The sequence below is a fragment of the Primulina huaijiensis genome, chromosome 11 (assembly GCF_012295235.1).
Source record: "Primulina huaijiensis isolate GDHJ02 chromosome 11, ASM1229523v2, whole genome shotgun sequence".
Lineage (NCBI taxonomy): Eukaryota > Viridiplantae > Streptophyta > Magnoliopsida > Lamiales > Gesneriaceae > Primulina > Primulina huaijiensis.
The window spans coordinates 22,912,064-22,926,720 of NC_133316.1; the positions used below are offsets into that span (position 1 = coordinate 22,912,064).

At 34.5% G+C, this 14,657-nt stretch overlaps 3 protein-coding genes across 4 annotated transcripts in view; 2 read left to right on the forward strand and 1 right to left on the reverse strand.

Moving 5' to 3' along the window:
• LOC140987382 (uncharacterized) overlaps window positions 1–1,278 on the reverse strand; it is a 2,126-nt gene extending 848 nt beyond the window's left edge. The window contains exons 1-2 of the mRNA XM_073455860.1: window positions 944–1,278; window positions 87–796 (exon numbers count right to left, since the gene is read on the reverse strand). Coding sequence (XP_073311961.1) covers window positions 87–796; window positions 944–981 — 748 coding nt within the window. The 5' untranslated portion in view covers window positions 982–1,278. The remainder of the gene's footprint in view (window positions 1–86; window positions 797–943) is intronic.
• Window positions 1,279–4,264: 2,986 nt separating this feature from the next.
• On the forward strand, window positions 4,265–5,220 carry LOC140988024 (histone H2A.6-like). The gene is made up of 2 exons (XM_073456869.1): window positions 4,265–4,564; window positions 4,826–5,220. Exons 1-2 carry the CDS (start codon window positions 4,376–4,378, stop codon window positions 5,036–5,038), a joined length of 402 nt encoding a protein of 133 aa, XP_073312970.1. The 5' UTR covers window positions 4,265–4,375; the 3' UTR covers window positions 5,039–5,220.
• Window positions 5,221–7,353: 2,133 nt separating this feature from the next.
• On the forward strand, window positions 7,354–13,481 carry LOC140988023 (kinesin-like protein KIN-14N). Of its 2 annotated transcripts, none has more exons than XM_073456866.1 (17): window positions 7,354–7,740; window positions 8,014–8,247; window positions 8,413–8,557; window positions 8,667–8,776; window positions 8,874–8,993; window positions 9,096–9,299; window positions 10,191–10,400; window positions 10,474–10,548; window positions 10,690–10,836; window positions 10,971–11,106; window positions 11,225–11,334; window positions 11,715–11,876; window positions 11,950–12,161; window positions 12,281–12,362; window positions 12,450–12,554; window positions 12,648–12,752; window positions 12,970–13,481. In XM_073456866.1, exons 1-17 carry the CDS (start codon window positions 7,699–7,701, stop codon window positions 13,147–13,149), a joined length of 2,379 nt encoding a protein of 792 aa, XP_073312967.1. In that variant the 5' UTR covers window positions 7,354–7,698; the 3' UTR covers window positions 13,150–13,481. The 2 variants fall into 2 exon arrangements, with proteins under 2 accessions (XP_073312967.1, XP_073312969.1); XM_073456868.1 differs by having other exon boundaries at window positions 7,705–7,834.
• The last annotated feature ends 1,176 nt before the right edge of the window (window positions 13,482–14,657 follow it).

The following is a 14,657-nucleotide window of genomic DNA, read 5'->3' on the forward strand; positions in this document are numbered from 1 at the left end:
AGAGTGTTGCCAAGAAATCGCGCTCAAGAATTTAAAAATTGCAGAAACGTAAGAAACCAGGAAAAATTTGAGAAATATATATTTACCGGCATGCTTGGAGAGGTGATGTGATTCAAGAAACTCCCACTTCACAAACTGTTCTCCACACTTGTGGCAAGTAACACAAGAACCAAATCCACTAGAATTATTCCTATCACCATCAAAAGATGCCCTTTTGTAAGAGGGAAAATGTGCAGAACCGCCATGCCCAAAACCTTCCCTTTCTTTCAAAAGATTGGCAGCGGCTGTCTTTCTTGGTGGAGTTACTGAATTCCTGAACGCAGGATTAAAGTAGTGCATTGTGGGTTGCCCTCCAGGCCCTGGTGTCCCCGGCCTCAGAGTGCCCACAAATGTTCCGCCACCCCCGCCGGCGCTGCTAAAAGAGTCATGAAATCCACCACAACCAGTGATCTTAAGCTCACATCTGGAGTCACTCAGAATGACTTCGTGTGTAATTGGGGTGAGAAACTCACTGCTGCCAATGGATCTTGGGCTACAACTGGGGGGCTTCTCCATGTGCCTCTTGCTTCCATGAATTACATCTTTCAGATTCGCAATAGACCTGGAACAACCAGACCTACAGGCTTTCCTAGTCAAAATCGAACTCAACTGCTTCCTCGTCTTCGGAACATACACATCCGACTGCTGTGATTTGCAATGAAAAGATTTCTTTAAAGAGAACCAAACAGTCTGCGCATCATTCTTCTTCTCCCACATTTCTTTATCACTCTCAGCTGAGCTTCGAAAATCCTTCATCCTTTTTCAAAAAAGGAAAACTTTTTTTTTGGGGGCTTTTTCACGAGATTTTCAAAATCAAAATTCGATTGGCTGATCTGAAAAAAGAGGCCAAACATCAACTATTTCGACATACCTCGTCTCAGAAAGCGGCAACTAATAAATACACCTGTTTTCAAGAAACACCATCACAAAACTTCGTTGCATTCACTGCATGCATAGCAAATCCAAATTCAACCCAATTATATTATATTATCAGAAATATATTATTATTAAGGAAGACAGAAGATTATATATATAATGAATGGGATTAGAAGAACATAGGGAATCTTGAGTGGAGAACAAGATGACAATGGAGAGGAAACATTCATTGGAGATGACAGACACAGAAAAAATAGATGGATTGATTAAAATTAGGCTCCAGCGACGCCAAGTAAATGACATTAAAATGGCGCAGACAGTAAAGGAAGAATTAATAAAAGTGGCAGTTATTTGAAATTGACTGACACGACACTTCATTCAAAATTAACTGTATATTCACGGGCATCCATTCGAAGTTCTATTTACAAACAGTAAATAAATAATCAATGAACACCGCCAGATGGCCCAGATCCTATACTATTTGTTCATCTCATTCAAGACTCCTATCTAATCTAAATCAGCAAATACAATACAAAGACTCATCGAGAAAACTTAGCACCTTTTGTCCCATATTATACATGACGCTTTCTTTTTACACAATCAGACAAAAAAAATTCATTTGAATCACCATTCAATGAATCCTCATAGACAAGTTTAGAATAGTTAGGTAATTACAAAACTTCAAATTAAATAAAAGTATATTAGAAAAATATAGAAATAATATTACCAAATCTATATATTTGGGAAAAAAAATCAATATAATTGAGAAAAATAAATAATTTTTCTATACTTTTTAGCGAACAAAGTCTACATAGAAACGTCGAGGACAAAACATTTTTATGAACAAATTTGCAATCCATGTTATTCAGTATTCTGTACTTGGGATGTTGTTCATTACATATGAGTGGCGTTTAATACATGTACATGAAATTTGTACAGGTCCTATTTATTTTGCAGAATCGCATAACTGGTATAAATAAATATTCAGAGCCTCTGCGTGTCCATAATTAATTATTATAGATATAATGTGATAATTGCATGTATTATATCTATCGCAAAAACTCTCACACATCTTCAACTCGATTCAATTTAACGAAAAAATATTATTATTTTTATATAAAAAAATTAAATTTCATGTTGAATATGCATTGGATCGACTAGTTTTATGAATATAGACTCATGAAACCGTCAAATAAGATACATATTCTAAATCTAAATGTTACAAATAAACTCATGATATCATAATTTGAAGAACTGGATTTCATGTTCAATTACTTTGCATGTTTTTTTTTATCATCACGTGCGAAAAAAAACTATTTTTAGATTTTGAATAGAGATTATAATTATTTTTGTTAATATATGTTTGAATATCACAAAATAATTAGAAAAAACAAGTTTTACTTGTATTTGTTAGTTGTCTCATGTCAATTGAATAAAATTCATGTGAGTTGCATATATGAATTTGAACGTTCTTCCTCTCTTGAGTTAGTTTCTTGGGTTGAGTTAGGTCTAAGTCCTGATTTTAATATGACATCAGAGCATAGGTTCCACCGTTATGTATTAAGCTGCCTATAATTGGACCACATGTTCTGCTCATTGTTGAGTAATTTGTAAACTTCAAGATCCAGAAGTTTATTTCTGGACGTGAAAATATGTGTAAGTTATCCAACATTGGTTAAATAAAATTCTTTAGAATTACATATATATAGACTTGAACAATCTTCTTCTATTAATCTATTTTTTAAAATTGAATCATGTCAAAGTTTTAATCTTTAATATTCAAAAAAGTAAGAGAGATGACAGATCAAATTTGTTTTTGTTATTTAATTATTTGATGTTTTAAAATCAGTGCATTAATTTCAGGATGAGTTGCAAAATCCAGGGGCACAATGTTTTTATTACCTTTGAACACCAATATCTATGTCCACTTTGCTTTCCTTATTGGAATATTAAAGAGAACGTAGAAATGATACATTTATACGACTTTGGAATTCGGAATGTAATCATGAAGAGGGTTGTAAGTATCCTACTTTATTCAAAACATAATCTATTTCATATTATTACACATTATTAGTACTAGGCTACTACGGCTCGTGGTGCGGTCCGTAGAAAAATTGACAATGATATATTTTTTTCTAACTTTTTTACTTGAAATATTAGAATGTCCATCATGTAATTGTTGAATCTATGCCAAGATTGTGACTGAATCATTGGTAAGACTAACGGAAAATAAAACGTCAGATAAAATATCATCTTGTACGTTTTATTCTATGTTTATATCAGCGAATCAGATTGTTCATATTCTGATAAAGAGGCTGTTTCTCTGTCTAATCTAGCAGGTCTAACTACTCATTTGCTTACTCTGATTTCTAGTGTAATTTTTCAAATTTGATTTAATATCAGTATTGTAAAAAAAAAAAAAAAAATTAAAAACGCTTGCAAAAGTTATTTACACGAACCAGCTCTGGGCAGCTACCTAGTGGTTTTGAGAGCAGTTCAATAGCCCAATAAGCACTACCCATCACGGATGGACTGAGCGGCCCAGTAGCAAAATATTTAGGGCAGGACGCGTGGATTACACCAGCATAACGTTAAAAAAATATTGAAATTTAAAATAATAATAATAATAATAATAAGTTAAGCATAGTTTTAACAAGGATTGTAGCGTCGATCAATCGTTCATTTTTTTAAACATCATCTTGATCCATCTGTATATACCTTTATATGTATATTGTTAAACGGTATCATAAATCTTTATATGTTAGACGAGTCAACCATACCATATTTACAATAAAAAAATAATAAATTTAACATAAAAAACAATATATTTTTATATAAATAACTCAAATAAAATATACATATTCTCCGTATCCGAATTCCTCCTTATTTTACATCTAGGTGGCCCAACTTTTTCTCATAGAGCGTATCAAATTTTTTTACGACGTAGTTTTACTGATGTTTAGCTCGGATTCTCAGACTAGTCGTTCGAGAATAAATATGTAAAAACTGAAAAATAAAGTAAGTAAGTTTATGTGTTTCTATGGTCGAAAAAGAGATTTCCTTTTTATTATTTAGATTAATTATATTGCAAATTTTAAAAGTTTACATATTTTAAAATTTTAATTTAATATGTTGCGAACATCACGAGTTCCCGAATGACAATTGACGAGGTGAAAATGGTCAATCCGTAATTTTTTTTGAAAAGGAAAAAAGATCGTCATTAGGTGGTGGAAAAATTTCTAATCCGTCCGTCCATTTTCCTCTTATCAACGGCTATAACTACTGATCCGCGTGTTTAAATTTACTGGTCGCCTTTAAATTCCCACCACTATATAAACTCCTGAAAGCCTCCCACAAAATCACTTCTTCCTCATTTTACAGCTGATTCACTGTCGTATCACAAGTAACCGAAAAGAGCGCGAATCTTTCATTTTCTTTACTGCAATTTTTCGAGTTTGAAATGGCGGGTCGAGGAAAGACACTCGGATCTGGGTCTGCGAAGAAATCCCAGTCTAGAAGCAGCAAAGCGGGGCTCCAATTTCCTGTTGGCCGTATCGCCCGATTCCTCAAGGCTGGCAAATATGCCGAACGTGTCGGTGCCGGAGCTCCGGTTTACCTCGCCGCAGTCCTGGAGTATCTCGCTGCTGAGGTTATTCTTACGAAAACACACTTTCACAGCTCCTGTTGTTTTACCCCCAATTGTAGGGTTTTGACAAGAAGATTTTGAAAGTAGATTATTAGTTTTACAATTTATCGGATTGCTTAATCTATTTACTAAAATAATTTTATGTAGAAATCTGTGGATTTTTTTTTACTTTAATTTCTCTTCGATTTTTATACGTTGGTTGCCATAAATTGCATTGACCGGAGTTAAAATTGATTGTTGTCTATCTGTATGTGGTGACTTCAGGTATTGGAGCTGGCTGGAAACGCAGCAAGGGACAACAAGAAAACCCGAATTGTGCCCAGGCACATTCAATTGGCCGTGAGAAACGATGAGGAACTGAGCAAATTTCTTGGTGACGTAACAATTGCTAATGGTGGTGTGATGCCCAATATCCACAACCTTTTACTTCCTAAGAAGGCTGGTGGATCATCCAAGCCCTCTGCTGATGAAGACTAGATCTTTTAACTCCATTTTGTCCTAACTACTGCCTGTTTTTCAGTAGTGAAAATTAAGTTCAATCACCATGTTTTTTTTCTTTTTTCTTTTAAAATTTTTCACTTGGATTTTTTCGTTGTAGTTTGGAAAAGGCTCGGATTTGTGAATATAAATTGAATGATCTGGTATCCTTCTTCTCTCATCCAGTTTCTTGAAATTTTGGTTTCATATGAGGTTGACAGTTTTGAAAGATATTGTCAATTTAAATGATATTCTCTCAACCGTTTTTAAATGCTCTTTTTTAAGGCAAGGGTAAATGTTGGTGTTCTGCTATACGTCTTTGGAACGACTCATTTTTTCAATTTCGTAGAGCTTGTTGAAAACATAGTTAATTATCCAATAAAATAAAGTAATATACAAGGCCCATATTTTGAAAGAACGGTCGGCCACATTTGAAGTGCAACATAAAGATTAGTGTTTAGACTCCAACAATGTTCATTGTAGGATTGCTTTTTAAGCCCAGAGGTGATTGGGCCTATCATGGCCTGGAGGCCAAGGATTTCTCAACAACTTGGTTCATAGCACATCTATCTGGTTCGGCCCAAACTCGACCAGAAAAAAGATTTTATAAGGAAAAAAAAAAAAGAAGAGGATTTCTGTACGATACTTGCGAATGTGATTCTATAGATCTCCATATAAAGAAAACAGTATCTATAATGTATAACTTCTTAATTAACAGTTGGAAACAAGCATTCGGCAAATGAATCTACTTTTAACGCTTTTGTTATTGCAAACTTTTGATGACAAATGGACCTCTTTTGGTGATGACTACTACTCCAAAGCCGCCGGCTGTCACCATGAAATCTCATCTCACTACAATGTAACAACATATCTATTTGTACCATAATATACCTTACTCCTGTTGTCTTTACTTGAACGTCATTCAAATTGGTTATACAATTTATGGGTTCAGTAGTAATTCACAAGCACTTTCACCACCTAAGATTGACAAAACGTTGTTAAATCACACATTTTTATGTTCCCACCTGCAATTTAAGATTTCCCATTTTAATTATTTCTTGACCATCATTACCGGCCTTCAACACAAGTGTATCTATCGCAACAAATTTTAGTAGTTGGTCTTTTAAGATCTAATTCAATAACAAGACTTTTGATCAGAGTGTCTACATCTACATTTATAAAAATATACACTTATTATGCATATCACAGTTAGAACCATCATTCGAATATTTATCGTCCAAGTTTTGCATTTTTCACTAGTTAGTTATATTTTATGCTTACATATTATTGGTGCATCATATGGTCTATTTCTGCACAACATAATAATAATACTCCATTTACTTGAAAATACGACAACATCACTTGTTTGATGTAAATACATTTTGGAGTCAATTTTGAATGTCATTTAATGCACAAACTGTTTCAAAAATTACTCTAAGAATAGCTACTGGTGACCAACATTAGGCAAGCTGTGAAACATCAATAAACGACACTAATTAGGTGCAATGACAAATGATTTGTTCTTTATAATTTAATATGCATATAGAAGAAGAGGGGTTGCATTAGAGTTACCACCTAGAAATGAATGGATGTGCCAACTACCAACACCCATGGACTATTATTTTTCTGTCCAGTTTCCTCATAGGACAAGTAAAGTGAAAAATTCTTGCTACCTGTTTGAAGCAACTGCAAAATATATATTATTCTATTTTTTTTTTGTACAACAATGACGTTTTATGATCGAAAAAACAAACTCAACAAAATGGGATCGACAGTTTTTTTTTTAATTTTTAAAATATACTGTATACAAAAACTTTTGTATTTGTTTATACGTGGGTAGGGATAATTAAGTCGAGTCGAAATCTTGAATGCTTGAGTTTGACTCGTTTATAATCTAGCTGAGTTCGAACTTTATTTAATGAATATATTCATGATTTACGAGTTTATTCGAGCTTTTATCGTGATTAATATATATAAATAGTTTGATTATATATTTTTATTGTGTTATTTCGTTTTAAAAAATACCATGCAGAAGTTGCAAGTATCAATACAAGTAAAACATAAAATTCAATTACATTAAAAAAGGATATGCTGATATTTTCACTTGTTCCAAATAAATTTTATTTTTTAAAATCTTTTTTCAAAATATTCTCAGTATTTATACCGACAAACGTTTTCACAGTTATTTTTAAATAAAATAAACATAATAATAGGAACCAATCCAATGAAATTAGATGTAATCATCCGGGGTAAAACGGTCAAATCGGATCGTAACGAATCTATTTTTCAGAGTACCGCCACTGTTCTTTTCAAAAAAATTCAAAAAATAATCCTCACACAGGCACACCGACTCTCTCTCCAAACGCTCCCCCAACTCTCTCTCTCTTGCCGGATTTCCACACTCACCCTTCTTCAGTTTTAACGCTATTACATACGAAACCTGTTTGCGAGTAGCCTTCTTCAATTCTTAGGGATAAACAGATCAATTTCTCTGTTGTTCAACCTTCATTTGTGGCTGTATTGTGTTGCTGTGGTTCCTGCAATTCCAAGCATCCAAATTCTGGGCATAGCTTCGTTTACAATTTACCACGACCCCACCGGTATTTTGATCCCCTCTAATTCTCTTTCTCTATCCCTTTGACCACGCACTCTTCATACATATGGATTCCAAGAACCAGAACAAGCCTCCTAGTCCTACACATGTGAGTTAAACACTAATTACTGTTGCGATTTGATAGCAGCTCACTCGAATCTGTTGTAAATTTGGGAAAATGGGATCTATTTGTGCTTACAAAAGTATGTTTGTCCTTCGATTTAGGATTATTATTGAGTTTTTTTTTTGGTTCTCCACATCTGTGCAGGTTTTTTTACGAAACATTTTTTTCTCTCTCTTGTTTTTGTCGTGGGTGAGATTCGAAACATTTGGGGATGAGTTGTGATTCTTTTTTCTCCCCCTGTTAAAATGTGATTTTTAGGTTTCGGTGGATAAAAGGCGGAGGATTGGAAACTCAAAAATGGCACCGAACACGGGGACACGAGCACAGACTAGACAAGCATTTTCGGTAGTTAATGGGGGCCAAGATCTGCCTCCTAATAGTGGGCCGCCAAGCAACTCTGGCTCTGAATGTGGTCTAATTGAGTTGACCAAAGAGGATGTGGAGGCACTGCTTACTGAGAAACCGAGAGTTAAAAACAAATATAACTACAAGGTACCACAATCATTCCTCAATCTCCGTTTTATATTCTGATAATTATTTTGGACCACACATGATTTTATGTTACATGGTAGTCTAATGAAGCAACTGCGAATGGGCTTCAGATTTCAAAGCATCAATGAGTTCTAGACTTGTTTTTTAATCTGTATCTTTCTGTAGGAAAAAAGTGAGCAGATGCTCGAGATTATAAAACGTCTCAAGCAATGTATCAGGTGGTTCCAACAGCTTGAGGGAAATTATGTGGTAGAGCAGGATAAGTTGAAGAATTTGTTGGACCTTGCTGACAAGAAATGCAATGACTTGGGTAAGTGTGTTCTTCATTTGCTTGTCCAATGTTTTGATTTTGCATATGATTGTTAGTCATTAAGAAGTAAATCAATCTATAGATTTTATAATGAGTAATTTTGCCACAGAGTTGTTCATGAAGGCCAAGGAGGATGAATTGAGTTTAATTATCATGGAGTTGAGAAAAAATTTGGAGTCACTTCAAGAAAAATTTGCCAAGGAAGAAACTGATAAATTGGTAAGGGATCCATAAATCATGAAATTACGAAAATGGCTTATAGATATCCACGTTGTGTTGCATGTTAAAGAACAAAATTATGAAATGCAATTCCCAGGAAGCATTGGATTCTTTGGCAAGAGAGAAAGATTCTCGACTTGCCGCTCAGAGATTGCAAGCTTCCCTCTCGGAAGACCTGAAGAGAGCGCAAGAAGACAACGTTGGCGCAAACCAGAAGGTAAATACTAAGTAGAGTAATTTGGCAGTATGCTTCCCATTGAGTGTTTTTAGATGTCACAGTGAAAATGTTCTCACCGTTGACTCTCTTCGCCTTCTACAGATACAATCATTGAATGATATGTACAAGAGGTTACAGGAATATAACACAAGTTTACAGCAGTACAATAGCAGACTTCAATCTGAACTTCATGCAACTAATGATACGCTCAAGCAAGTTGAAAAAGAAAAGTCAGCAGTGATAGAAAATCTCAGCACTTTGAGGGGCCGTTATACCTCTTTGCAAGAGCAGCTTACGTCTTCTAAGGTACCAGTTCTTACCACTTGGTTTGATGCTTTTAACTGTGGTGAGCTGATCAGTATGACCTGTCTTTGCGTGATTTTCTGAGTAGTGAATAGTGATTGTTAGCCTGTATACTTGCATGAGTTCATCCAGTGTTAATTTGCTACACTTGGATAACATTTTGAGGATAATGGAAGTCTGGTCTGAAGCATGTATTGAACTTTAAAGTTTATTATGATCTTCAAGTAAACATAATGGAAGTCTGCTTTACATCTTTGCTGATATGAAGAGTTTGATTTCTTTTCTATCACGATCTTCAAGTAGACATATCTGCTAAATAGGACGTATGGTTTCTATTCAAGATGTTACATAAATGTAGCGTTGTATTGTTTGATAGACATGAAAGTCAACTTGTCAAACTGTTTAGATGTTTGCAATCATATCCCAGGCAGAAGCAGTTAGCATCCCCTAAAATGAAAACAAACATTATTATCGATTTTCATTTTCTTTTCCTAAAAAATTTCCACTACCATTTTCACATATCTTATTATAATCATTACTATAAACTAGATATCTGTCATTCAAAAAAAAGTTATTGTCATATGATAAATTTTATTCTAACAACATCTGATATTCTTTATGTTTAAGGTAGCAATTCTATTTCCCTGAAACATCAAAAATACCGAAACTTTTCTCAAAACATTTTCACCAAATATCTTCACAGAATTTCCACAACAATACAAAACTAAACCTTAGAAATTCTTATGTGCAATGCTAAGTACACAAAATGTCTGTATAACTGTTGTTTTGTAACCTGATTGATTGTGTTTCACAACTTATTTTAACAAGTTGCTTTTTACGATTTTTACTAATATTTTCCTCTTGTATATGTTTCTTCATGTTTGATCCTGGAAGAAATTACAAGATGAGGCTATGAAACAGAAAGAAGCATTAGGTAGTGAAGTTGCTTGTTTGAGAAGCGATCTGCAACAAGTAAGAGATGATCGGGACCGTCAGTTGTTGCAAGTGAGTGCTTTAACAGAGGAAGTAGAAAAATATAAAGAAAGTACTGGAAAATACTGTGCGCAGTTGGATACAATGGAGGCATCAGCAAATAATCTCGAGGTTTTACTTTTTCACACAGTGTTGCTTATTTTATATCTAGAATGCAATTTTAACAAAATTTTATTTTTAAAAGTCTACATGCATGACTCAAAGTGAGGAAATTAAAAGATTACAAGAGCAACTAGCTTTGACGCAGAAGAAATTTCAGGTTATTGTCTTGTGCTTTATTTATTGTTGATATTTTTATTTTTTGTCAATCTTGATACAGAATTGTAGCTACTGTAGAGTTGCTTACATTTGCTAATCTCGGTGAAAGATTTTCATCCGATCTCATGAGTCATTTTGCCAGCTTTCTGATCTATCGGCAATGGAATCAAGACGTGAATTTGAGGAGCAAAACACTTTAATTATCCAGCTGCAGAATCGACTAGCTGATGCTGATTTGAAAATTGTAGAAGGAGAGAAACTTCGGAAAAAACTGCATAACACAATCCTGGTATTAGGTTTTGAGATCATTACTCTTTCAATTCATCCTAGTATAATTTTTTTGCCAGACTTAGTTTCTTTTTTGTTTGTCTGAATTAATTTAGTGATTTAACTAAGCTAAATGAGATCCTTTTGTTGATGCAGGAGTTAAAAGGAAATATCCGTGTGTTTTGTCGGGTGAGACCCCTGTTAGCTGATGAATCTACATCTGACAGCAAACTTATATCGTTCCCAACATCAATGGAAACACAGGGTCAAGGCATTGACTTATGCCAAAATGGTGAGTCTTCATCGTTAAACACCTGTTGTGTATCTTGTCCTAACTATCAAACACACACACACACACAATTTTTCTTGATATCTCTCCTAATTCATTATTATTTTTATTTTCTTCAAAGGGCAAAAGCATTCTTTCTCGTACGACAAAGTTTTTATGCCTGATGCGTCCCAAGAGGATGTTTTTGTGGAGATATCACAGCTAGTCCAGAGCGCCTTGGATGGTTATAAGGTTTTGTATTACCTACTGCACTCTATTATATGTAATTTATCCTTACATATACACATGTGATAAATTAATGGGTCTTACGATAATGTTTATTTAATTGTTGTAATGAGCTTAAAAAGTAAATTTTATTTTAGTTTGAGACTGCAAGCTTTTTATGGTTTGAATGGGTTTATTGATTTTTCATAATATGTTTATAAGGATTTTATACGTTGAAGCTCCTTAAGAAACAGCGAGCTCAACAAACAAATTTTATTTCAGTTGTTTGCTATTTGTTCTGATTAAATCTGTGTGAAGAATGATTTGTTCTTGGTCATCGATGAGAAGTCAGTTCGACATAATGATAATAAAAAAAGTCGTACTGACTTTACTACACTTTCCATCAGGTATGTATCTTTGCCTATGGACAAACAGGTTCTGGCAAAACTTATACAATGATGGGCACACCAGGAATTCCTGATCATAAAGGTTTGATCCCTCGATCACTGGAGCAAGTGTTTGAGACAAGGCAGATTCTTCAATCTCAGGGATGGAAGTATGAGATGCAAGTGAGTAGTTTGTTTACTTTGTTGCCTCTTCTCTAAAGTATGTGTAACGAATTCAAATATATTTACTTTGCAGGTGTCCATGCTTGAAATATATAACGAAACAATAAGAGATTTGTTGGCACCGAATAGATCAGGTTTTGATGCGTCACGACTGGATAATGCCGGAAAGCAATATGCCATCAAGCATGATGCAAATGGCAACACCAGCGTCTCTGATCTTACAATCATGGATGTTCGTAGCAGTAGGGAGGTTTCTTATCTTTTAGAGCGCGCCGCACAAAGCAGGTAAAACCCCTTTACTTTTATGTTTTTTAGGCCTTTATGAGTTTTGAATTTTTCTATGTCACTCCAAGAGGTTAATCTTCTCTCTTTTCGAAATTCTTGTTTTGTTTTGTTTTTTTCAGGTCTGTAGGGAAAACTCAAATGAATGAACAATCTTCAAGAAGTCATTTTGTCTTCACCTTGCGAATAATGGGTGTTAATGAGGTATTTACACCTGTCTTAGTGATTCCAAAATATGGTTTTCGACTAACATTGCTACAACTCCTACATCGTACTCTTTTGTCTTTTTAGTGCACTGATCAACAAGTTCAAGGTGTGCTGAATTTAATTGACCTGGCTGGTAGTGAGCGTCTGTCTAAAAGTGGTTCCACTGGGGATAGACTGAAAGAAACACAGGTGTAACTGAGCAACAACAATCATCTTCATTTTTTTTCAAGGTTTATGGCTTGGTCTTGACTGAATTACTGTTTATGACTATATATGTATCAGGCCATCAATAAAAGCCTATCATCTCTAAGCGATGTCATTTTTGCCTTGGCTAAAAAGGACGAGCATGTGCCATTTAGAAATTCCAAACTCACCTATCTTCTCCAGGTAATCTGTGCCCTAACCTGGTTAAAGAGGATGCCTACCTTGATGGTATTGCCACAGATCCAAAGGTCCAAATCTTTTTTGGCCATGTGGGGTTTGTGCTTTTTTCTGTGGCAAAATTGGAACCCCCTTAGCTTCGACCCCCTATTCTCTTTAGTTTCAATTTGAAGCTAAGGTTGTGTTTAAACTGATCTTAATTATTTTTTTCCCCTTTCTCTAGCCTTGCTTAGGTGGAGATTCAAAGACCTTGATGTTTGTCAACGTTTCACCAGATCCTTCATCTGCGGGTGAATCTCTATGTTCCCTTCGCTTTGCAGCAAGGGTTAATGCTTGTGAAATTGGCATCCCAAGGCGACAAACCAATTTAAGAACTACAGACTCTCGTCTGAGCATCGGCTAGGTAATTGATTGGCGGCCAAATTACATTGTTAGGAAATTGAGTGTTTATTTATGAAAACCTGTGGAATTTTAATTTTTTAACATGACGGCTGAAGGTGCTTTTAACTGCTTATAATTTGTATAGTGTAAGGAGTACGATACACCAGGGATGGTCTAAGCCCTGCTTTCACTGAATTTGAGTTGTATCCAACTATACCTCTGTAGTTTGTAACGATAACAAGTTTGTGTGAAAAATCTGTACTTATCAATACTTTTCGTATCTCATGTTCAAATGTAAACTCATGTTTTCTCGAACTCTTGTTCTTGCCGAGAAAGCATGAAATTTGAGTTCTATTTTTGAATGTTTTTAAGCTTGAGAATGGTAGATTGAAATAAGTTATTGTGCCTGCTTCCTGAGAATTAATATCAGTTTAGGGTAGCGGGCAGCAAGGCGTGATCTATGAAGTAAACACCTTCGTTAAAAAAGAATAAGAATTATTGATGAAGATAGAGGGCAATGCTTACTGCACTTTCTGTATGGATTCCACACATCACTTTCCACCAATGATATCATATTATCAATATATACTTGTTTTAATAGTTGAAATTTTGTTCTAGTTTTTAAAATCTTTTTGTGACACAGCAGCGATTATAAATAAAAATTACCAAAAGCGGCACAGACATACATCACTCGATTCTTAAAAAGTACTTAAAATCCCATTGTAAAAAGTCAAAAATAAAACCAAACTCTAAATCTCTCTTTTACCCATACATTATGGGAAAATAAACTAGTATTTCTCCTTTCCTTTCTCGTGCCCCGTGGGTACTATATCAAAGTATTGGAAACTCGTGAATGCCAAGTATCCGAGGACACAATTGTCACACTAAAAAAATAATAATAAGTTTTGTTTATGTTTATTTGATGAAGATACTAAATAAAATATGTACACTAGCTGAGTTATTTAAAATATAAACAACTCCTCTTTTAAAAAAAGAAAAAATAAAAAAAGCGAAGTTGGTGAAAAATCCTCAATCACAACATTTCTTTGGGTTCACTCCCTACCCACAAAATTGTGGTACTATGTCATACAAAATGTGGTACACTTCATGTGGAAATGTAGTACTAAAAAAATACCCAGGGACTGGACACAAAAAAATCGACGGCTGAAGACTGAAGACCAATTTCCCTAACAAACAACTCGCCAATTTAGAACAAGAACCAAGACATAAGACGTGACACCATCAAGGGAATAATGTCGATGTCATCTTGTAGCCTCTGACTGCAGCATTCCATCAAATTTCTTCAGTTCCATATTTTTTTTTTATTAAATTGATCATTACCTTGATTCAGAGTAGCATAGGTTTATACATCATTTCACGGTCACATGAATTGTTCCATAGTAAACAAGTCCAATAAGAATGATGATTGTGGAAATTGAATTTTTAGCAAACACACAAAACCTAAATGTTTGAAATTATATAATAATATCTCAAAACGTAGGTAAGAGATTGAAATCTCTGTCATTTATC

Coding starts and splice junctions, on each gene's coding strand:
- LOC140988024 (XM_073456869.1), top strand. CDS start 4,376: ATGGCGGGTCGAGGAAAGACACTCGGATCTGGGTCTGCGAAGAAATCC. Junction 4,565..4,825: donor TGGAGTATCTCGCTGCTGAG/GTTATTCTTACG, acceptor TGGTGACTTCAG/GTATTGGAGCTGGCTGGAAA.
- LOC140988023 (XM_073456866.1), top strand. CDS start 7,699: ATGGATTCCAAGAACCAGAACAAGCCTCCTAGTCCTACACAT. Junction 8,248..8,412: donor AAAACAAATATAACTACAAG/GTACCACAATCA, acceptor ATCTTTCTGTAG/GAAAAAAGTGAGCAGATGCT. Junction 11,877..11,949: donor GATGGAAGTATGAGATGCAA/GTGAGTAGTTTG, acceptor TTTACTTTGCAG/GTGTCCATGCTTGAAATATA.